At 36.8% G+C, this 25,872-nt stretch overlaps 1 protein-coding gene across 8 annotated transcripts in view; it reads left to right on the top strand.

The window, feature by feature from the left end:
* The window catches only part of TMTC2 (transmembrane O-mannosyltransferase targeting cadherins 2), an 874,097-nt gene that overhangs the window by 349,672 nt on the left and 498,553 nt on the right, over positions 1 to 25,872 (top strand). For all 8 annotated transcript variants that reach the window (XR_014252178.1, XM_082418933.1, XM_082418934.1 and 5 more), the window contains one exon: positions 2,941 to 3,004. Coding sequence is in view for 7 of the 8 variants with exons in the window: in XM_082418933.1 (XP_082275059.1) it covers positions 2,941 to 3,004 (64 nt within the window). In the remaining variant the exon portion in view is untranslated. The remainder of the gene's footprint in view (positions 1 to 2,940; positions 3,005 to 25,872) is intronic.

Here is a 25,872-nt window from a genome sequence, read left to right as displayed (position 1 = left end):
TGGGGGACTGTCAGCTTCTCTAAGCCTCATTTTAACCATCCTTGAAATGTGGTTAATAATAGCAATAATAGCAATAGATTCATAATATTGTTGAAACTGGAAAATAGCATAATCAATCCATGGAATTTTGTAAGTGATACATAGAGAATTTACTATCTCAGAAAAGAAATAGTGAACAAAGAATAGAAATATGGGTATTCAGGAAAAGTATATTTTATCAGCTTCTTTAAATAGTTTGATCCCAATAGTCTTTGGAACCTGAGTCCTGTAATCAGTCTCTAACAATCCAGTGGTTGAGGTTCTAGGGTGTTTACTAGAATCCCCTAAGCAACTGGCAGGATATTGCTAATTTCCTCAGTTTTCAAATGTTGACTAATGATTCAATCATTTTTGCATTAAGATTTATTAAGTACTCCCAGGATGCTTCTTGCAGAGGGGGGAGTATGCAGTACAGCTTACACCATAAAGTAGACATTGGACAGCTCCTCATGAGTTTTCTCTATAGAGAGTAAAACAAGGATATACAGGAAGATTCAGTGGGTAGAACTGACATACTCTTTTCCCTACAGTTTTCCATGTGTTGCCATAAGTGCCTAGTAGTCAGTAAAATCCGTTTAATATTAGAAGAAAAGTCCTAGAGGCAAAATTAATTTTCACAGTTATATGACAAATATAATAAATTCTATTTGTATTTTCTTATTTCATTAGAATATCATCAATTCTACTTTTAGCTTAAGAAACTATGTCTTCTAAACTAGATATTTCCTTTGGGAATTAAAAAGACTGAAGACAGTGAAGACTTGAAAAACTAATAACCTTTTTAGGGGGAAAAAACCTTTTTTCAATTGCATTGATTATTATTTTAAAGGTATTTTACCTAGTGAATTCCTGAGTTTCTCTTCTGATCCTTATCTACCTCATGAATCTGAATGTCCATAAAGATGAATATTAATGGTCACCATACTTTCTATGTTAGACACCTATTGGTTGATCTTGCTTCAAAGTAACTTACTTCTTTGTAGAATTAAGTTACTCTAATTTCCTACTCCATGCCTTTTATTTTCCTCTGGAGAAAACCTTTCCAGGGCATGATCTAATGAATTCTGGTTCAAATTTCCAAATGAATCTGAACCAAAGTGATTCTATAGTTTGGTTTAGGGAACCTCCATTAAATACCCTAGCGAGAGAATTTTTACTGTTTCATACCAGACTGAAGTACTTTTCTTGACATATTGAAATTGAACTTCAACATTTATGAGAATATAAATTGCAACAGCACTTTGTAACATGTCGTAAGTCCAGTAGAGTCTTAAGTCAAGGACTTTTACTTTCTCTATAACCCCATTAAAAATAGCAGTGTTTCTAATTAGTTTTCCTTTAAAAATTAGAAAAATATGTCCTGCTCTCCAGAGAAATGTTATCTTCACTTAGTCCTGTAGTTTATATGGTTGCATGCCATATGTCTTTATAGTTTTTATGTGGCTTGACCAAAGTGCAAATTCAATTTTATAGGTATGGCTAGTTTGCCTTCTCTTTTAAAGAGAGAAGTGGTTTTCTAATTGAGAAAGTTAATTTTTGTTTCTCCTCTTTATTCCTGACCTCTTTGCAATCTTCTTGTCTCAAAAGGTTCTTCACATCACAGTTTCAAGAAAAGACTCCATTTTAACTGCAGGACCGCACGGCTTTAACTACTATTGTTCACACTATAGTTGTGCTATACACGTCATCTGAAGTTGAATTTGTCCTTTTTCTATAGCTTTTCTTTTCTACACAAATATGGTCACCAGAGTACAGTATAACCTGCAAGAGCTTCTGGCTTTTATTATCTACCATCTTGGAAGGTTTTCAGAAAGCAGCATGGCATGATCAAAAAGCATAATGTTTTGATGGCTAATTGGCTGGGCTTCTTTGGGGCTCAAGAGATTTGATTTCTTCTGTTAACCAATTGGCTGAACCAAGGAGTTTGCTGTGAATTGCAAGAATAAACAGTGCACAAACTTATCTATAAAGTTTAGTCTGCACCTTATTTGTATAAGTCACCTGTGCCACTCATGGTATTTGGTAGTAATTAAGAAAAACTGACTGTAGTTATTTGAAGGCTGTGGGAACTACAGAATTCACTATAGACTGGAAGACATAGCTTGAACTGGCAGGAAATAAAGTAGCCCCAGACTCTTCCTGCAAAGAAACAGGACATCCAATAGCAGTTCTTTACAGGAAGACTCTGACCAGGATATAGCCCTGTTGCCTCTACCACTGTCACTGTGAGCAAATTCTAGCCATCCTCTCATCTTTCTGTCATTTGCTCAGGAATGAAAGTCCTAAGCAAGAACATCCCATTAGCTGAGGCTACTTCATGTACCCACCCTGGTGGCGAGAGAGCAAAGAGAGGGAGAGGCTGGCCTTTTTTTTTTTTTTTTTTTCCGGGTAAACTACACACAATGGAAAGTTCCCCTCCTGAACTGTAAAGAAAGTAGCTTTCTAGATAGATTTTTTTTTTCCTAAAACCTGAAAATGTTTACTATTTTCATAAAACAAAAGCAACTAAATAGTAATCTTGACAATTTATTTTTAAGAGTTAAGATTTTTCTAGGACATCATATTGAAGCAGGAGAATTCCAACCCTGTGACATACTATCTACATTAGCTTGGAAAAGGAAAATAACATTTCTAATTCCTAATGTGTAAATTTAAAATAATGCCTACTGAGTTGGATTAGGTTGAGATATTATTTACAATGCCTTAAAGATCATGACAAATACATTGTGTGCATTCAATTTTTACTGATCTTTTTCTGCTTAGTCACCTTATTATTTGATTGGCATGATTGTAATTTTTTAAAAGTTAATATTATTTTGCTACATAATGATTCTGTTCACCTATCTGAAATTTTAAAATAAATGATATAGTTTTTGTTTTTGTTTTTGTTTTCTTTAACAGGCAGGCTAGCCTCAATGAAGCAGCCGAGAAGTATTATGATCTGGCAGCCAAGCTGAGGCCTAATGTAAGTACCTTCCTAATGAGAAGCATTATTCAAAGGGATGGACTCACAGCGTGTGAGAGTTTTAGACATAGAAGCCTTGTGATACTGGTATTTTTCTCTCTGATCTCTTATTTTGAATACGTGTTAAATGGCTGATTCAACCATAAAATATGCCTGTCTCAAGCTTCTTTCTTTTTCCAGAGGTACAAATTGCTATTTACTACCCTGTGTGAAGCACCATACATTTTTATCATTTGAACACAGGTTTTAGCATTATTAGATATTTTGCATTTGGATGACTTTTAAAATGAGTTCTTTGAAAGTATTTTTGCTGTGGTGTTACATACCTTTGGACTTCCTAACAACTCATTGATTCTTACGTGTTGTCAAACCTCAAGCTGTGTGCCTCTTCCCTATTCCACAGTCCTCATTTCTAGTAACTATGCTTTTCAGCTTTATCAAGTATTTTTTATTAGAATTTTTCCCTGGGTAGTCACACTTCCATAAATTAAATCATTGCTATTGAAATAGAGTAACCATTTATGAGAGAATAAGAACTGGTTTTGTATCGGTCTTCTCAGCACTTCTTTATTCACAGTACATCATTGAATTCCAGGGCATTGCTTTTATTCTCATCCACACTGCTCTGCATCACTCTGCAACACTAAAACCTCTACCCTGCTCTCTAGATCTACGCCATCTATTGAGAAATGTAATTTTCAAACAGTAATGAAAGTGCACGTGTGATGGGACTACAAATAATGGAATCAGTCCCATTTCTTTACAGTAACTCATCTATTGGACAGATGTCTATAGAGTACCTGCTTTGTGATAGGATACAGAGATTTCATACCCTAAAAGACCACACAATGTAGCAGACAAGACTGAACATAATCAACTAATTGAAATACAGTGTGGAACAAGGGGAGGATTAATGCTTCCTGAAGCAACCCACACAGGAAGTAGCTTTTTGATCAAGAGACTCAACCACATGTAACCTTAGCCCTTGAATCTAAATGTCCCAGTTTCATTAATTATGAGGTACTTTCAGAATCGGTAAGCTGTTTGCAACAGAAGAAAATAACTTAATAGTTGTAAGAATGATAAGCACTAAAATTTATTAATCACTTGCTATGTGTCAAGCATCATGCTAAGTACCTCAAGTGAATTCTTGAGAAATGAATTCAGAGAAATGAATAACTCACCCAGTATCACAGCTAATAAGTGGAATCACATTGTAACCCAGGCTGCTGTGTGTATAAGAGAAAGCTTGATGGAAAAAATGCAGTTGTGTCTTAGAGAGAAAATGCAAGCCAGAAGTCTAGAAAAACAAAATAATAATGGTCCTCTCATTTATTCGTTAAATATTTACTGAGCATCTATTAAGTGCCAGACACTATTCCAGGCACTGGATACACGGCAGTGAACAAAATTGACGAGTCTCTGCCCCTTAGGAGCATATAGTCTAGTGGTGAGGAGACAGAGCAGAAGCAGATAAATAAAATATATAGTATGTCTGACAGCAGTAAGTGCTTTGGAGAAAGATGGAGCAGGAAGAGGAAATTAGGAGGTGCAGGGGGAGGTATGCAGGAGGCGCAGCTTTGTAAATGCCCGAGTTGGGCATCTTGTGTAGCATTTCTAAGAAAAGGGTTGGACTTGAGACTTTAAACTTATAAGTTCACTGAAGACAGGAATCAGGATTTTTTGTCTGACTGACTGACTTCTTTCCTTTTCCTCCTTTCCTTTCGTTTCCTTACCTTTCCTTTCCTTTCCTTCCTTTCCTTTCCTTCCTTCCCTTCTTTGATTAATAGAATTGATTGATAGAATCAATAACAGAATGATTAATAGAATGATATAATGCTCTTACTATATATACTAAATGATGGTAAGTTCAACCTTTATTCATCGAGTAGCAGTCCCTTGAGTGTCACTTTTATTTTTGTTAATTGGTTGATCAGATGGCCGTCTTCAGCACATTGTAATGGATTAGGGAGAAAAGGGCTATCTGAACTCTCTGACCTGACCTCAAAAATGAAAAAGAAAATGAGGCACCACAAGATTTAAACCTGATTTATAAGATTATTTATTTTAAAGACTGGCCAAATCATAAAATCAATATTTAATCTCCAACTCGAAGCCACTTTTTCTGAAACCCCAAAAAGTTTCTTCATAAACATGCCACAGTTGCTTTTGAAAAATGCATTTATTCACATGATATTTCTCTTATCTGGTAACAATAAATTAAGTATTTTATAGACTTGGATAAGATATGAAGTCTGTATTTAACAATAAGTAAATGATGTTACAGTTGATGATCAGCAGATGTGATCTTTCCCTAATCTGTTTTATGAATTGTGTTTGGTTTTCTGTCCATAATTTGGCAAGTAAGATGCCACCAAGACAAGACTGATAAAATATAAACCTTAACAATAACACAGGTTTCTATTCTGAAATGAAGAGACCTACTTAAACAATAGCCCCATGTCATGAATTATTAGCAGTTAGCATGTGATCTAAATTAAAACATCCATCTGACATTTATCTTGCTCATAGCTGTTTATTCCCTTTGTCATAAAAACATTCTTTGTTATTTCTGTACTTAATAAATTTCAGTTACCTGTTTATATGAGAACATGGGACACAGACCTCAACTCTTATTCCCTGTTTAAGTAGTTTCACTATCTTTTCTATTTTTCTTGTCTACATGGTAATCTAATCTTATTCTTATTTTTCATAAAGCATTTTCTTCTGTTGTTTAGTTTCAACTACAACAGTCTGTAGCTGTATGTCGGGGTCCTCTGTGGATTTTTCAGCAGTGCTCATGTCAGATCATGACTATGCGAAGTAAAATTTTTTATTGCAACCTTGTGTACTACCCACTTACTGTATTAAGAAGATTGCTGATTATCTGTGAGATGAATTCCTCTATTAGTAAAATACCTATTCCATTTCTTCAGTATGTCCCATGATGAATTGCTTTATATTTTTTTCTTCTACGAAAGTCTTATTTTTCCATACAACTTACTTGAAAATTATTAGTTGACTTTTAGGGTTATTCATATTCAAAGAATTCCAGTGACCAAATGATAAAATAAAGAAATCTAAATTAGCAGGCACATATAACTTTATTTTTTTAACATCTTTATTGGAGTATAATTGCTCCACAAGGGTGTTTTAGTTTCTGCTGTATAACAAAGTGAATCAGCTATACGTATACATATATCCCCATATCTCCTCCCTCTTGCATCTCCCTCCCATCCTCCCTATCCCACCCCTCTAGGTGGTCACAAAGCACCAAGCTGATCTCCCTGTGCTATGTAGCTGCTTCCCACTAGCTATCTATTTTACATTTGGTAGTGTATATATGTCAATGCTAATCTCTCACTTCATCCCAGTTTACCCTTCCCCGTCCCCATGTCCTCAAGTCCATTCTCTACATCTGCGTCTTTATTCCTGTCCTGCCCCTAGGTTCATCAGAGCCTTTTTTTTTTTTTCAGATTCCATAAATATGTGTTAGCATACGATATTTGTTTTTCTCTTTCTGACTTACTTCATTCTGTATGACAGACTCTAGGTCCATCCACCTCACTACAAATAACTCAATTTCATTTCTTTTTATGGCTGAGTAATATTCCATTGTATATATGTGCCACATCTTCTTTATCCATTCATCTGTCGATGGGCACCTAGGTTGCTTCCATGTCCTGGCTATTGTAAATAGTGCTGCAATGAACATTGTGGTGCATGTCTCTTTTTGCATTATGGTTTTCTCAGGGTATATGCCCAGTAGTGGGATTGCTGGGTCATATGGTAGTTCTATTTTTAGTTTTTTAAGGAACCTCCATACTGTTCTCCATAGTGGCTGTATCAATTTACATTCCCACCGACAGTGCAAGAGGGTTCCCTTTTCTCCACACCCTCTCCAGCATTTATTGTTTGTAGATTTTTTGATGGTGGCAATTCTGACTGGTGTGAGGTGATACCTCATTGTAGTTTTGATTTACATTTCTCTGATGATTAGTGACGTTGAGCATTCTTTCATGTGTTTGTTGGCAATCTGTATATCTTCTTTGGAGAAATGTCTATTTAGATCTTCTGCCCATTTTTGGATTGGGTTGTTTGTTTTTTTGATATTAAGCTGCATGAGATGCTTGTATATTTTGGAGATTAATCCTTTGTCAGTTAGCAGGCACATATAACTTGAAATGTTAGACTCATATTGTTTCTTGATCAGGGATATTGAATACATCGTCATTTACTGAAGTGCACATTTAGAGAAATATATTTAAGTGCACATTTAGAGAAACATTTTTGTAGTGGGAAAACTCTTTACCAAAATTGCCATTTTAAGTTTTTCCACTTTCAGTTTTCCATTTTTATAAATAAAGTTGATCTTTCTGTGGAGGTTGCTTTAAAAAGACAACACTTTTCTCTGTCTTCTCTCCCATTTATGCACATCAAAAACTGCTGACTCTTGAGGACTAGAGAGAACATTAAAATGAAACGGTTTTGTTCCTCCTGTGGGAAGTGAGCCAAATTCTGCATAAATTTATAGGTTTTTAAATTTTCCGTAAAATGTGAAGAATGGGGAATTTGCATAGTACAAAGTCACCCAGTTCTACTTGGCTTTTAGTAAATTCCAGAGTTAGAAGAGGGTAATTCCTAATAATGAGGAATTATATGTCTTTATATTTTGTATTTTTCTGCATGTAATTGTTTTTGGTCTGAATTCATTCAACTTTTTTTTATTATTATTAACTTCTAACATTGTGTAAAATTCTATGCCAAGTGCAGTAGCATTTCCAAGTTGTGAAAAATTAACCCTGACCTTGAGAAATGTACTATCTAATGTGGGGGGAAAGTGAGGGAGAGAACCAGGGATCCAAATCCTCATACTTCAAGGCAGTAAAAGATGCTGTATAATAAGTGCTCTGTGAGTGACAGAAGCTAGGTGCTGGAAAAGTGCACAGGAGAAAAAAAATACTTTCAGCTGGACTGATCCTAGGAGACATTGAGTCACAGTTGACAAACTGGAATCTTGAAATGATTGGAGGTTTATAGGTGAAGTTTTTAGCAGGAAGAGGAGAAAAGAGAGAATTCTGGCAGGTAGAGGCATATGCATGAACAAAGACATGAGCTCAGAAAGTATGTACTATACCCAAGGAACAGTAAGCAGATGTGGTTAATATTGCCCACGGTTGGGGGAAGAGAGGAAGAGTGGGAGAAGATAGAACTGAAAAATAATATAAAACCAGATGAAAGGCATTGAATACCATACGGAAAATGAGGAGTTTGTATTCCAGGATTGTGTTCAGCAGGATGATGTAATGAAAGTTGTAATTTAGGATGGCCATTTATCTGATGTGATGAAGAATGTGTGTTTCATTTGGGAAAGTAGAAATGACAGATGCAGCTTTGAGAAAACCAAATAAAAGGTCATTGAAATAGTATAGGCAGGACTTTCCTGGTGGTGCAGTGGTTAAGAATCCGCCTGCCAATGCAGGGGACACAGGTTCGAGCGTTCGTCCGGGAAGATCCCATATGCCGCGGAGCAACTAAGCCCGTGCGCCACAACTACCAAGCCTGCGCTCTAGAGCCCACGAGCCACAACTACTGAAGCCCACGCACCTAGAGCCTGTGCTCCATAACAAGAGAAGCCACCACAGTGAGAAGTCCGCTCGCTGCAACTAGAGAAAGCCCACACGCAGCAACAAAGACCCAATGCAGCCAAAAATAAATAAATAAAATTTATTTTAAAAAAACAACAACAACAACTTGCCTTCTCTCTTTAAAAAGAAAAAGAATAATATAGGGTCAAGGCATAATATAGATCCTAAAGTACAGAAACACAGTAGAATGGAAAAGAACATGCAGGGAAAGTAAGCATATTATTTGATAGGATATGACTAGGAAAATTAATTGGCCCAATGAGTGTTCCAAAATTTTAAATTTAGGTAACTTGGAAAAAAAGAAATCCCCTAAACAGAAATAGGACAGAAAAAATGTGTTTATTTCAAGAAGAAAGTGTTAAGTTTGAACCGAGCAGATTCTAAGTGAGAGGGAAGATATTCTAATTTTCTATGGGACATTCCTATCAAGTGGGCAGTTGGGGGAAAGGCCACTGTTAGGCATAGAGATGTAGGAGTCATTTGCAGAAACGGCATCATACCAAAGGAGAGGATAAGATCACCGAGGGAGGGAAAGTACAAAAGGAGAGAAGAGAGCCCATTTCACAGCCATAGTGGGAAAACTCACTGTATTGGGAATATAGGGTAAGGAAGGCATAAGACAACAATAGGATGTAGAAATCAACATTGGTGAGCAATTTCCGCTGCTGTTAAACAGTAAAGAAAAACAAGGCCTGAGAAAGTCCTTTGACTTCAAAGGATAAGATGACGGGCTACCTGCATGAGTTCAGTTTCATGCAAGTGATATGGGTTAAGTATGTGTTTATTAAATATTAAAAATAGGTGTTAAAGGGTATGTGTATGTGTGTGTGTTTAAATATGAGATTTAAAATGTGTCCAAGTAGAGGGGAAAGCAAAGGAAACATAGAAGATCTTAAAGGATTATTTCCTCCCCACGGACTGAAAAAGAAAAAGTAGACTATGAAGATATAAGGAGAAAAAAAAAATTATAAATAGAGCATGCGTAGGTAGTAATTTACTACTGTCATCTTTATTTGGCTGTCCGTTGGTCCTGTGGCAAAAAGGGCAGAATTTGAAGCCAAAGTCCTGTGGATAGAGCTGAACATGCCAGGCCAGGCAGTAGATAATATTTGCCATAGGTCTGTACCATCTATATATGATCAGTAAGTGCCAGGAGAAATTCTGGCCTTAAGCCCTTTGTCATCTTGTGATAATTCTCAGTGAAGTTCTGAAATCACTGGTCGATTGCTTCTAGTTTTGATTCAGTTCTCTGACTTTTACACTGATTGTTGTATTCACCCTTTATATTTCTAGTATGTATAATATTTTATAAATGTTTTCCAGTGCACATTCATTGCATATGAATTCAAGGGGAATGTGTTCCAAGGATTGGACTGTCCAATAGAAAATTACATACATGCATTATACCTTTCCTGGGCACTTAGAACATAAATTATTTCAGAGTATTATTATAAAATCAAAGCTGATGTTATGCATTTGGGGCTCTTTGGCAATGATTATATGTCAAAGAGCAAATGAGAAATATGAGATTCAAAGAAATGAGCTTACTGTAAGAGAGTGCAGCTGTGTTATGAGCTAGTACATAGATTCTACAATATATTCCTTTCAACTTGGACTACCCTTTTTATGGTAAATATGGTTGTGGGATAGGGTAGGGAGAGATGGCTATGCAGTAGAAATAACCACTAAGACTAGAATCCGGGGGGAAAGGGTAAGAATTAACTTCTGATGGAAGAATTACCTTCTGATAGAAGAGAGAGAAAATATTCTGAATTATAGTTATTTTCTGATGGGGAAGATATTCCTCAACCCTAATTAGAACAAGAGACCATGAAATTCAGTTAAACAGGACAGATTCAGATTTGACCATATAGGGGATTTTGGTGGGGGAAATTGCTGAGATTGCCATCTCACTGGGAAAAAAAAAAATGGCAGGGTAAATAATAATTTGTCTGGGAAGCAGTTAAACCACATTTCTGCTTGTAAATGGAGGAAAAAACATATGGCCTTTTCCAAGACTTTCCACAGGCTTCTGTGATGTGGGAAAATTACATACTATGTGTCTCTTGACTCTCAGGCATTAATAATATATGGATCCCAGAATCACCAGATTGACTTTATGAGTAAAATGCATTTTAATATTGTACATATATTTCCCACTCTCACTAGTCATTTCAGTTTCAAATACCTCTATATATTTTACAGTCAAAAATAGAGTAAATTGACAAACCCAGAATAAATAGGTTTCCATCAAGAGAGAAATTGCCATTAGTTTCCCTCTATATTTTATCTGGTTTTATTAAAAGGGCCCAGAGATATCATTGAAACAAAAACTGTTGGTTATTCACACATACCCAATTAAGTCAACAAACCCTAATTCTACTTCAGTTCATAAATAAGCTCAATCCTTTTGATGGTATGGACACTTATGCACACAGCTGTAGAAATCAAATATCTAATCCTTCATGTCTGAGTTCAGCAAAGTAGATGCCCACTTCCCTGAGAGCCTCAGTTATGCCAGGATCGATTTTAGCCCCAATTTTAGATATGAGAAGACACTCATATCTGTCTTCAAACTCCTTTCTACTGTAGATCTTCTTTCCAAATTATTTAGATGTTGCTTTTCTTCTAACAAGTTACAAAGTCGAGTTTTTGGTGCATTCATTTCTCTCTGCTTACATTGTTGTTGCTTTGTGTTATACTTCTGTTTCGAAAATGTTAGATAAACCAGAAAACATGTATTTCTGAAGTGGTTACTGTTTTTGTTTATCATCTGTATAATTCTTCGTGCTTAGAAGGCAAAGATCGTTAGTATAATCCACTTGTTACTAGCTGTTGATGTGGGCTAGTTGTCGCCTAGACTGGGATCAGATATTTGGGCTCAACTATGCTGAATTTACAGTTTTTCCATCCTTGGGGTATTGTTATTCATCACAATCCACATGCAATCACGTTTGAGCACTATTTTTTCAAAATGTATGTATGTGTTGTGTGTGTGTTTTAGATTCACAACCAGAAAAGGATGAAGGGGTGTGACATGGGCAGGAACTTATGTGGCTCTTGGCTATAAAGAAAATCAGCCTGAATACTTTAGGGTTGAGAAACATCAAAAACTTTGGGGAATTCCACTTAATTATGTTCTCTGATTCCAAACGTGTTTATTTTTACTCACATTTCTTTGTGAGGGTATCCTTTGCATCGATTTATAGCTATAATTGTTTGAACTGTGGGACCACACACTAAAATTACTTTTAGTCCCTTTTCTTCCAGAGAAACTAGATTCCTGTTTTGTTTTGTTTTGTTGTGAACTCAGCTAATCTAACCACACTGGCCCATGTTCCTACCTGGGAATAGCAACTAGGGTGGACCAGTGGCTGCTACCATGAGAAGGATATGACCTTCCCTCACCCCCAGTCACCACATTCTTCATAATCCCCTTTGGTTATTTCCACAGCTGGCCTCTCTCATTTCTTTTTTTTTTTTTTTATTTTTTTTATTGAAGTATAGTTGATTTACAATGTGTTAATTTCTGCTGTACAGCAAAGTGATTCAGTTCTACACATACAGACTTTCTTTTTTATATTCTTTTCCATTATAGTTTATCACAGGAGTATAGTTTCCTGTGCTATACAGTAGGACCTTGTTGTTTATCCATTCTAAATATAATAGTTTGCATCTGCTAGTCTCAAACTCCCAATTCATCCCTCCTCCGACCCCATCTCCCCTTTGGCAGCCACAAGTCTGTTCTCTACGTCTGGGAGTCTGTTTCTGTTTTGTAGATAAGTTCATTTGTGTCATATTTTAGATTCCACATATGAGTGATATCACATGATATTTGTCTTTCTCTTTCTGACTTACTTCACTTAGTAGGATAATCTCTAGGTCCATCTATGTTGCTTCAAATGGCATTATTTCATTCTTTTTTATGGCTGAGTAGTATTCCATTGTATATAAAATTTCTCCCACATTTCTATTTCAGACATTTATGTTTCTCATCCTTGATTGGTCTTATGGGGCCATGTTTTTTGTAAATATAACTGAAACATTAACAAAAAGCCGTGTTTGTGTATGATTCTTTATCCCCTCCCTCTTCTGATTTTCCTGTAACATTCCACTCCTCTTTCTTCTATTTTCTTACCTTTCTTCTACTCCTAACTCTTTGTTATCTACCTGAACTCTCATTTACATCTACAGATAAAATTATATTTTACTTTACCCTAAAGACAAGTAAAAGTTGGGCAGATCCTGAAAAATTAGAAGATTGATAGATTAATTTCTTCTTGAAAGTCCTGTGTCTTTGTTAAAGAAAAAAAAATTATTCCAATGCTTTTTTTAAAAAATTATTTATTTATTTGGCCACACCACATGGCACGCAGAACTTCCCCACCCAAGGATCGAACCTGTGCCCCATGCAGTGGAAGCGCAGAGTCTTAACCACTGGACCACCAGGGAAGTCCCCAATGCTTTTAAAAATAGTAATGAATACTTTATTCAGGACTATTGTGATAAGTGTCGTGACTATGGAAATAAGGGAGAGAGATCAGGTTCAACCTTGCATACAGCAGAGACAGCAGGGGGTGGTCAGTGGATGGAAAATTACTAAGAAGAGACCTCAAGGGTAGGAGGATTCTTGGTAAACCAACTTACAGAATTCTTGCTGAAGGCAAGCCAGTATGATCAGATAGCGAGGGTGGGGGGATTCTCGCTAAATTAACTTAGCAGAATTCTTGCTACAGCTGGCTTGGCAGGCCTAAGAAAAGACCCAAGGATGAAGCCTAGTCAAAAAGAGGACTCAGAGGAATGTCTTCTTTGGTCAAGGAGAGTCTGTGTCATTCTGGATGACGTTATTTTCCCAGACTGAGTTGTTATAATGTTAAACTTCTTGTCACTAGATAATGTCAGAATCAGGAGTTTCCCTTTATCAGCTTGAGAAGAATTTGCTTAAATATATTGCTGTAACATCTTTGCTAACAAACCCTAGAAGAGAGCTGAAAAGAATGACATCTTTAAGAGAGGGAAAAAAATGTGTATGCTACAGAATGTCTCAGTCTTTGTCTTATTATCAACTGTTACTTCCTTAGATACCAAGTGCCAACAAATGACCACTGTGGTATGGTATTCAGAGTTTTATCAGTTGTCTGAACCTGCATTGTGATTACGGCAAAAAATGAAACTATAGAGAACTCAATTTTTTAAGAATAGGACCTTTATATTTTACTTACTCTCATTATTTCTGTGTGGTTTTCATCTCCGTTTTGTTGTTCTTGTTGTTGTTTTTGTCACTTTCTTAAATGAGATCTGTAGCGAAATAACTCGCAGGAAGGCAGCTTTACCACATACTATGACCTACTGAGACACTGCCCTTTTGAAGAGTAAATGGCAACTTAAAGAGGGCAAATATGGTGCCATTAAAGGTCTTGTGACAAGAGTTTGAAATGGTCAATTCACTGAATTGGTTTCATTTTAAAAGTAACTTCTTCAGATTAGGAATACTGAATTTTAAAGAGAGAAGCAATTTTGAAAAGATTTGTTAGAATGATTTATGAAATATATATTTATATATTTACATGTATGTATATATACATATACAGTTTATACTAAAGAAAATAATTGCTTAAATTACATGTGGAAATAATCAACTATGTTTTTGATAGTATCATATGATAGATCTCAACAAGCTCAAGAATGGACAGATGTAGAACATTTACTGCTACTGCTTTCAAACACTTTTTTTCCTTATTCTCCAATCTAAGTTACTGTATCCTTAACTGTTCTACTTAACTGTTTAATCCTATAAAAGATAGCGGGATCTTCCCCATGGACTCTATATTTGTACTACAGTTTATTTCTTGATTCCACCTGTAATTTTTACTGGTTGTTTATATACAAATCCTAATAAAACTACTAAAACAAATGAATAAAAATCCTCAATATGTATTAATTTAGTTTTCCTACAAGACAAATTATTTTTCTTAAATATATAGTGCATTTTCCACTATTGGTTTACAGAAACCAATGGTAGTTTTCCCTTTTTCTTAACAAGGTTCAACTATCTTTTCCCAAAGAGTCATACTATTTGTTAAATTTTTATAATCATAGCTTTCATCTGTTTCAACTAGCTGAGCTTTTATTTGTAACCACAAGTATGCTAATGTACATATCTATCAGCAAATCAAAGCTACTAAAATAAATAAATCCTTACTATGCACTGATACTTTTCTTCATCCATGATTACATGCATTATTAAAATGATACCAGAAATTGTGAAAAACTGTATTTGAAAAAGTGTCAATATGAAAATATTGAAAGAACAAAGGATTTTTAAAATGCATTTCTGTAGGTCACTCTACTTAAATGACACACCCCAAACACATGGATATCTGTGCTTATTTTTGAATTTTCTTATGGAGAAAGAGATTCCTATGTAGAATTTATAATTTCTCACTTACGTTTAGTTGCTTTTCTCCACTTTAATATCTTCTTTTTGATATAGTTTTCTTAGGCTAGCTTTGAGAGCAATAGATTCCATAAATCTGGAAGATGGAATTATTTTGCTGCCGAAGGAAGATTATGTACTTTGATTAGCCTTGGAAATCTTTACTGGATACATGCACATATGCTTATTTTTCCTTTCATTGAGTAATATAGCATTATCATTTTCTTTTCTAGTATGCTGATTGACACAGTAACTCCTAAACATTTCCTACTTGTAGGGAACTTTTATGGTGAACAGATGATGGATTATACCATAAGCACTGTAGTACCATATGATTGCTTTAAATCTATTATTTACATTTGAATTTGTATAAACTGTGTCTGCATGTTTGGAAGTTAGGAACCTTTTTTATACACACTTAATGATCTAAAAAAGAGAACATTCACCTAAATGGAGGTGATAATATTGAGTGAGTTAAAAGTTGATAAACAACTATTATAGGTCCATATTTCTGCTTGTATCTATTATGAATTATTACCAAAAAAATTTTGTCTCTGTAACTTGTAGAAGAATAAACATGATAATGTTGAGACCAGAAAAACGTCTTTTTTAAAAAATTAGGAAGCGTCAACCTAACAACATCTACACTAGTTAAACATTAAAAGTTAAATTCTACCCCATTTTTACAGATGGAGAAACAGAGGCAGGGTAGTTTGTCTGGGATCTCACAGGTAGTGGTAGAGTCAGAATACAAATCCAGGCAAGCAGAATGCCTATTATATGTCAGTATCTAAAATAAATACCAGGGATATAATGAGAAACAAGGAAGTTGTGATTCCTACTCTCTCAGAGATGTCGCTGATGCAGGCTTAGCATTTAATTGTTTCTTAATTTTTTTCATGAGTGGTTTATATAGTTTATGAGTCTTGAAAGTTTGCATCTTCCATACCTTATACAACAATTCTTAAAAATTCATGAACTCACTGTGTTATCTTCAGAGAATATTCAGGGACTTCAAGAAACATCGGAAACAAATTACTGTTTTTGTATTGCTTGAAATGTGTTGATTACTTTGTCTTGGGCTGACATACAACCGCAGTAAATCTGCTTCTCATTTTTTCATAAAGGTAATTTATTTCCTTTCCTTTAATAAGCTGAAGCAAGCAAAATGATTTAGTGAAATGTTGGTTTAGGATTTGGAAGGCTAGATACTTTGGACAGTAGACTCTTACTTACCTGGCAGTTTCTTTGTGAAGTTTTGCTGTTAACTGAATTTGTGTTCTTTAAATGAGAGTTATGGTAGAATGACATGCAGGTATCATATCGGCTTTTATTTTATTCCTACTATATGTTTATTACGGTCTAGAGATGTATTTGACAAAAGTTCGTATGTTAAGGTTATTGTGATTTCCAGTACAATAATGTTTAAATACACAGGAATCTAAAATTCCCCCACATATAAATAAAGTAATATTAACATTCTCCTTTAAAAAAAATCCCTAGAAAAGAAGAAAAAACTACTTAGAAATATGCTAAATTGATTGTAGGTTTTTAATCTGTTTAATGACGTGTTATGAATAGAGTATTACAGCAAAAAGCTTTTTTTGAGTAATTCGGAATTGATCTTTTAGTCCTTAATTTATCCAATCCTAGTACTTCTCTTACATGTCTAAGTTGAAGCTGCTGGATATGGTGAAGATGTTTATGTAAAAGGAACTACAGCATGAAGATATTATATGACTCGATTCTTTTTAAAACTTGGTTTGAATTTTCAACTCTACTTTAATGGAAATTTATTACCTCCTCAGATATGTGCGTGCTATAGCACTTAAAGTGTGCTAGAACATGCTAGGCTCTGGGAATAACCAAAGTTCTGCCAGATGCGTGTTGGCAATAGCCTCAGAACAAGTCAAGATCCCTAGTGAAGGCAGGAATGGTGACAAAACATGATACACACCATCAATAAAGTTGATAGTCAAAGGGCAATTCATGACTGCAGGTTTTGAAAGCCTATTTTGAACTAAATGTTTTCATAAAATTACAGTGTATAGTGCTAAATGATCCTTGATATAGTGTAGATTTTATTTAGTGTAGCACCTTCAAATATATATCAAGTTTTTATTTTAACATGTTTTCCAGAACCTATATCTATTCCCACCCCACCTGGTCTTGCTTATATATGCTATATCTCAAAAAGTGTAGCACTTAATCATGAATATATATTTTGTGTACCTTAATGGCATCAAAACATTTTTAATGTTTAGGGATAAAGTGTATTCCACTCATATGGCAGCAGTGAAAAAAAAGATACCTACTTCCAACATGATATTTCACAAAGAAACTTTGGGTGTTGCTTTCCTGAATGTACAGAGACATGGGTAGCACATAGGGTTTGTCTATTTACTAGATGTTGCTATAAATAGCATGCTTCAGTGACTTCACTGGTTTGGGAAGAGCAGTCTCTGCAGTGAATTTCCAGTGGAATCATGCCATTTTCACAAGCCCTGGTAGGCAACATAGCTTAGCAGTGTAGGCTCTGGAATTACATGGCTTGGGTGTACTAAACAGGGCTTCACCTGCCTCTGGCTCTGAGATGTTGGATGTGATCCCTAAGCCTCGTTTGCTCACTCTGTAAACGGAGGTAATAAGAACTACCTCAGAGGGTTTGTTATGGGAATTCAACAATACATACAGAGCACTTAGAATACTGCTTGGTCCAGAGCTAGTGCTAAATTATTTACATTGCAGGAATTTGTCTATATATTCTTTACACAGAGAGAATAATTTTTAAATAAGTCCATTCCACTTGCCAGGTTACATAAACAACAAACAAATTGGTGTCGCCTGTCACAGACTCAAGCAGGCTCCTTCCTCCGGGCTTTATAACCATACTTTTTCCTCCAGCTGCTGTGCTTTTCCTCCGGATAGCAGCGTGGCTAGCTCTGGCACTTTCTTAAATATCTGCTCAAATAGCAACTTGTATCAGTAAGATTTCCCATCCTGCTTCATAGGAAACACCTCTGTACCAGTAACATACCCTACCTCTTTTATCCTGTCCTGCTGTACGTTTTCTCCTTGGTTTTTATCACCATCTACAGCCTATGTATTTTCTTACCTACGTGCATTATCTGTGTCTGCTCTCCAGACCAGGAGCTCTGTGGTGGCAAGGACTTTATTTTCTGTACTTCCGCTTTCCCCAGCACACGCGGCGGTGCCTGGAAGACAGTAGGTGCTTGGTCAGTGTTGTGAAGGGATTCACTGGAAGCTTCTGTCCTCTCAGGCTGTGTTGGCTTCCTGTCCTTTCCTAGCGTGGACATCTTGCAGCACTGAGTATGGTTCTCGTGTTTGAAACACGTTGTGTTCAACGTGTCCCCTCCCCCAATGAAATTCAGCCTCTAAATGCAAGCCAACCACAACATGGGCTGCTCAGCACAAAACACGTTGATCTTTTACAGTGCTGGAAATAAAACCAAAAGCAATGAGACTGGCTGCCAGGAACACGCTGAGAGGCTGTACCGTAGTTTACTTCAAGAGCCATCCAAGTGATTTTTTAAGAAAGATGTTTAAGAATAATGTTGTTTTTTTTTTTTTTTTTTTTAAACTCTCACTGAATGGGGAACCTTGAAATCTTCTCTGTCCACCCGCAACCTGCACCCACCCTGGGCCTTTTGGTTCTCTCTACCTGAGTCTTAGGAGACGGTGATCACAATGAACTGTGGAACTCTGTCGAATTTTAAATGACTTCGTACTCGCAGGAAATGCAGAATCACTCTTTTTTTTTTTAAAGAAATTCACGTTCTTTTATTTATTTATTTATTTATGACTGTGTTGAGTCTTCGTTTCTGTGCGAGGGCTTTCTCTAGTTGCGGCAAGCAGGGACCACTCTTCATCGCGGTGCGCGGGCCTCTCACTATCGCGGCCTCTCTTGTTGCGGAGCACAGGCTCCAGACGCGCAGGCTCAGTAATTGTGGCTCACGGGCCCAGTTGCTCCGTGGCATGTGGGATCTTCCCAGACCAGGGCTCGAACCCGTGTCCCCTGCATTGGCAGGCAGATTCTCAACCACTGCGCCACCAGGGAAGCCCCAGAATCACTCTTGATAAGTGTTCATACATTCAGATTCTGAAACTCAGCCTGTGGTAGAAGTGACAGCAGATCTCATAGAATGAATAGCTATAAACCTTTGGAGCAGCTTCTATAGCGCTATAATCCAAATAAAGTACATTTATTATTACCTAGAAAAGCAGTATAACCCTTAAACTTCTTTGTTTGACCTAATGGTATGCCTACCTCCTTTACAGGCCTCGCTTTCCTCTGCAAAACACAAAGTAAACCATAAGGTAGAAGCTGATTTTATAAATCCATTCAGACCTTACTGAAAACTGGCCAGTGATTTTCCAAAAAGTAGCCCCTTAAAGGGCATATCTCCCTCTCCACAGGTAATTTACCTTATATAAGATTACCTTTTTAAAAACACAATGACAAATATTTCGATGCTAAAAATAAGAAGGGTAGGTGAGAAAACTTAGAATAAGAATAATAAGCCAAAAATTTTCCTCCCCATTAGTCAATTTTATGAAGGAAAAAAAAAAAAAGACTAGATTTTGTGGTTTATTTCCCTGTGCTGTTGTCTATGGATGACCTATTTTGATATTGGGAGCCACAACAGGAGGAAAATACCAGTGAAAGGGGAAATGACAAGCAAAAAAAATGGTGAGGCACCTATACAGAGAGGGCAACAGTGCCAAAACCTAATATGACAAGCCGCAGCCCTGGGAATCAGTGGTTTGTGTCAACCATAAGAATGAGCGAAAGGCCAATTTTTCTCCAAAAGAAAAATTGCCTGCATTTCAAGAAACCTGACTGTGGTTAAGAAATAATTTTAAAGACAAAAATAACAAATTGGCTAAACTAGTATGTGTGCTTTCCAGGGAGAGTATTTTTTTTTCCCCAGACTCTTCCTGCCATCACTGTGTCTAGCCTGGTTGTGAGTCTCTTGGGTCAGGAAGCAAGGGCCAGAGTGCTGACCACATGTCCTATGTCGGGATTTGGTGGTGATATTCTGTTTTTAATAAGGTTATTGAATCAACACTTCATCACTGGAAAAGAGCACTCAGTTTGAGCCCCCTCCACAGTTTACATTTGCTATTAATTCTTCTGTGAGTTCCATCAGTTGAGGAAAAGTCAAATAAGAGTGGAAAACCAAGGAGTACACTTACATTTTTTTTTAACTATGCCTTTGAGTAAAGGTCTTGGTGGGGCCAGTATTTGTCCTCACTTCCCTCAACAGGTAAGGTTTACCAAGCATTATCCTTTTTCTACCTTACCTTTTTCTCATAGCCTTTCTGTTTGCCCTGGAGAGAGGGCATAGTTTGTTTTATTTATTTTTTTAATGGCTGTCCAGAGACAGTTTCCATCATGCTACAAAAAATTTTGCATCCCAGATTTCTCTTTGGGACTTCATTTGTTGTTTGAAATCCAATTCATAAAACAGTAGTAAGATAGTGGTATGTATTCACTTGGATTGAGAGGAATATTTCTTATACCTTGAAAATATTGCCCTCTGTGTCTATCAGAAATAAGTGCCATGAAAAATGGAACCCACAGAATGAAATTAACACTTTAGGAATTAGCCATCTATTTGAGCCCAATTGAAAAAAGATCCTGCAAGGCCTCTCCTAACATGGTATTCCTGGACTGTTTCTGGAAACAATAGAGTGAATTTACTATCCAATTAAAACTGATAAGAAAGTCAGCTTTGACATCCGTTAAATAAACCCAAGATTCTGTATTCACTCTGGGACTCTGTTTTAGGTTATCTGTAATGTTTTTGCTTACGATCAGTGTTAATAATTTTCTAACACAGCAAAGGCAATAGTTCTATTATTTATTACTGAGTTTTTAATCTACCTCCTGCCATTGACCTTGAGCCCAAATGTTATTTTCTGAGAATAGAAATAGTAGTCTTGACTTTATGTTGTACAGTGGTTCTCAGCCCTAGCTGCATTAGAATCACCTAAGGAGCTTTTACAACATCCTGAGCCCTGCATCTCACCAGACACTCTGATTTTAATTGGTCAAAGACAGAACCCCATCATCCTAGTTTTTAAAGCTACCCAGTTGATTCTAATGTGCCATGAGACTGTGGACCCCTAGTTTAAAAGCTAGCATTCTTTTCTCGATTGGCTTTACTCCCATCAGCCAGTTCCAGCTAAACCATTTACTTTGTGACCTCGAGTATGTTACTTAACCTCTCTGTCTTTCAATTTCCTCTTCTGTCAAATGGGGTATTAGTAGCACTTAAATCATAAAATCATCTTGAGAATCCAAGGAGTTAATAGATTTTAAGCATTTAAAATAGTGCCTGAAACATAATAAGTGTTCAGCAAAGGTTAGCTGTCATCAGCATTATCATCTGTTTTTAAAATTAAAATGATAATAATGAGCCTTTGAATTGCTTCCTTCTGTATACTTCCTAACTTGGGCTCTTCTGGAACATCTGCTCATTTGTGCTTTCACTATATTATAAAACTGAGTGAAACCTTTGTTTTTATTCTGGTTCAGCCACTTATATGTTGCATTGCCTTATACAGATTAACTCGAATTCCTCATTTTATTTTTTGCATCGAGTTGCTGTGAGAATTAATTTTAAAAAATTGGAGGGTACATCACAAGCATTCAATGAATGCCACTTACTATTATTGTTTTTATTAACTTTATGGTACTGTTGCTATTATTAGCTGTGGTGTTTCAGAAGATAACTAATTCACAATACAGCAGACACATTTTTGTATTTTTTATGTGCTTTTAGCCAAACCAAGTAATCACTTGGGCCCAGTAAGCACTCTGAAACTAAATCAGACAAATAACTATAGCCTGCTCTGTAGCCAGCATGATGCCTATGTCAGAAGTATAAGAACAAACACATAAGCCATAAAATCCTTAAATTTTAAATTCTTAAAATCTTTACAGGCTCGTCGTGAGAATGTCAGTTTGAAGTATGTCATGGTAGTGAGCAAAAGAAGCTCCTTTCAACTCCAAATGCTGACCTCTCCTAAGTCATGACCTTTCTGTAGGCAGTGCTCACTCTGGGGGTTTTCAGTGATGCATCTTGACTTGATAAAGGCAGAGCTAGGGGTTGGCTTGATAGTGTAAAAGCCACAGGGCAGATTTTTATGTTCTTTTTTGTGCTTCTGTGCATGTGCTTTCTGCTTCCTATATTTTGCAGAATTCAATGCATATACCCTAGAATTACAGTCAACATGGGCTCATGGGCTCAAATTTGAGTTGTGATAGAGGACATGAGAGAAAAAAGCATCTTCCTGTCCCCATGTTTAGCGTTTTTTATGCCTTCCTTTTCACATCAAATCCCTAATAAGTTGGAAAGACTAGGCATAGTCATAATATACTGTAAGATTGTTACCGTGGTTTAGATGTTTTAAGTGCGGCATTAAAATATCTAATTTTCAGAAGCATTAGAAGAGAAAGGTTAGATGTAGATATATTTTCCTGGATTTAGTCTGTGTCTTGAAAAAAATTACTTAAATCCACGTGCTGAGTGAAGGAGAAAATAAATGAATTACAGTTGGAGAAATCAAATGAAATATAATCACTAAAGTACTTTATTCTAACATCATATCCTGCTACGAGTGTCATGTCCGTGCCCTTTAGCGAGAAAACTCATTTGCACTAATTTAATATTGAAGGTTCTATTTCCATTGTTACGCATTAAGAGTCATGCAGCTGACATATCACAAGTGTCTGCAAAAAGTTAACTTCTTTGGATAAGATAGTTTTCTGAGATCAGCTTTTATCCCTGAATTCCCAGAGTATGTGAATGGTGCCATCATCTGCCCCGGCACTGAGCAAGAGGCATAGACAGCAGCAACAAGTCTGCCCTTTTGCTAGGCATTGCATCTCTCATTTCTCAAATCTGTCTTCCCCCCTTTCCATCTCTTCCCACATTGCCCTTGTCCAGGCCCTCAGGATGATCCTACCATTGCATGAGTTGTCTGCTTCCTTCTTAGATCCATTTCCTGGGTTGCTGCCGAGTGATATTTCTAAAATGTAGATCTGTTCCTATTACTCTCCTGAATGAAGTTCACACTTGTTAGGTTCCTCTTACACCCAGCACTCCAAGAGTTCTCCCAGAACTCCAAGAGTTCCTCTTGTGCTCTACTCCATTGAAACATTGGTAGATCAACTAATACATTCAGTCATATCAAGTATAACCCAGATACCCCCAAACCTCAACATAATGTGACTGCCAAATAAAGTCGCATTTCCTTTAATATACAGATTTCAATGCTGAACTTAACCATTCATATTATTTTCAGGTTTTCCCCAAAGAATGGCTACATGTTCTATAGAAGTGTCTGGGTGGTTTCCTAGTCACCACAGTAAGCCTTTCTCTGTCCAAACCCACTTTGTTCTAAAGCTCAGCACATCATCTTTGCCCTCCCTTCACTGCTCTTCTCCCAGCATACTTTGCCTCAAATTCCCTTTTTAAACTACCCTTTGGGGGCTTCCCTGGTGGCACAGTGGTTAAGAATCCGCCTGCTAATACAGGGGACACGGGTTCGAGCCCTGGTCAGGGAAGATCCCACATGCCGCGGAGCAGCTAAGCCCGTGTGCCGCAACTACTGAGCCTGCGCTCTAGAGCCCGCATGCTACAACTACTGAAGCCCGCATGCCTAGAGCCCGTGCTCTGCAACAAGAGAAGCCACTGCAATGAGAAGCCTGCGCACCACAACGAAGAGTAGCCCCCACTCGCCGCAACTAGAGAAAGCCGGCGTGCAGCAATGAAGACCCAATGCAGCCAAAAATAAATAAATAAAATAAATTTTAAAAACAAACAAACTAACAAAAAACTACCCTTTGCACAGGTGACACTAGTATGTGGCTTTAAACATTTTAAGATGCTAGAGTATAACTGAAGGTCATTTTAAAGAAGAGTAAAACTTCACTAAGGTATTACCATCAGCTTGTCAAATTTTACCCTATTGATGAACGTTTCATTTGCTTCTTTTTTCTCCCTTTCTCTAAATGCTCTTATAAGCAGTGCTGCAATGCTCCTTTTACATAGCTCCTTAAACATTTTGTTTTTACCCCTCTAAGATAAATTCCTAAGAGTATGGTTGCTGAGTCAAAGAAGATGAACATTTTAAATGTTGATAGTTGCTATACTGCCAGATTATTTTCCAAAAAAGTTACAGCAATTCACATTCCTACCAGCCCAGCGGCCAGATTGGAGTAATAGCCATCTTTTATAATTATTAACAACCTGAAGACTAAAAATTGCTATTTTCTTGTTTCAAGTTGTATCTTTCTGCCTACTCTTGTGGTAACACAGCTTTTCAAATGTTTTATACATTAATTATTTGTTAAGCATCTTCTGTGAGACTTGCCTATAATATCTTTTGCCCACTTTTCTACTAGGTTTTCTTGTTACCAAGATGTCTGTCTTCTCCACTATGGCATGTGAGTTTACACACACATAGGGGAAGGGGGATGAAAGAATATGTGTGAGAGAATAAGTACCAACATGTATATGTTGGTTTGGATGGAAAGGAAGAAATGGACATTATGAACCTCCTTTGGAAAAGTACATTTGTGTGCCTTTGAGAGCCATGCTTCTGCTCATGGGGCATCCCTAACTGGCCTACTGCCTTCATGGTTGCCACTGTGTTTTAGAGATGATCTTGCTTTCTCCCAAAGGGTATACTTTTGCAGTATTCTCACCTAGACAGAAGCCAGGCCCAACTCCTCCCAGCCTCCAAGAGAGTCTAAGGGACTCCTTCTTCCATTCTGTTCTGCCATCCCAGAGGGCATTAGCCTCTTCTACATGGTCGCAACTGATTATAGGCATGGCTCTGTGCTCATGTGTTGGAGAACAAAAGAAAGGAACTTCAGGGTAAGGATTTCCTTTTGCACAAGTTACGCACATCCATTCTGCTTGCATTTCATTGGTGAGAATTTAATTGCATGACCAAGCATGGCCACAAGACAAAGTGGGGAATATTGTTTCTAGCGGGTAGCCCTGTACCCAGAAAGAAGAGAAAACTAGATTGTACTGGGGGAGCAATCAGCAGTCTTCATCATATTATTTATATTGTTTTCATCGTGTACTCTTACCTTTCTAAATACACGTCTCTATTTATAATAGGTTGTTTTGCATAGTTCAGTTAAATAAAAATAGCATCCATGTTCTTGCTATCCCCATGATTAAAAGTGAACCTTTATCATAGGTCCTCTATCAGGCATCCCGCTATCAAGCAGTATCAAGTTGTATTTACTACAACTATAAAGAGACAAGCAAAGCTTGGATGTCCCTTGTCTTGAGAAATAGACAAGTGGCAACGTTAAATAAAAGCATACTGTGTTCTTCCCCCTACGGTTATGCAAACAGCTATTTGCACATGGGTTTGAAATTTAATGGTGGGAATGTGGAACATTTTTAAGATACGATGTGTTCAGTATTGAAGTACTGTTATGCTTCAGAGATCCCCATACTATCTCTTGGGAGGCATGCAAGGAACTCTGTTGCCTATTCAGGATGTCACTCTGTGTGTGTATGTGTGTGTGTGTGTGTGTGTGTGTGTGTGTGTGTGTGTACACATTCCTCTATCAGAGTCTATATTACTTTAGCACATGGAATAGCTAAACAAGATAATGAGTAACAACGTTAGAGAGGAAAATCCTTGCAAAGGTAAGATACACAGCTAAATTTCTTGTGATCAAGTCTGTTAGTAATATTTTACATATTTTTATATTTTCTGCCCTGGCT

Source organism: Balaenoptera physalus (assembly GCF_965194825.1).
Source record: "Balaenoptera physalus genome assembly, chromosome: 13".
In the NCBI taxonomy this organism is placed as follows: Eukaryota; Metazoa; Chordata; class Mammalia; order Artiodactyla; family Balaenopteridae; genus Balaenoptera; species Balaenoptera physalus.
This window is presented reverse-complemented; position numbering and strand designations above follow the sequence as displayed.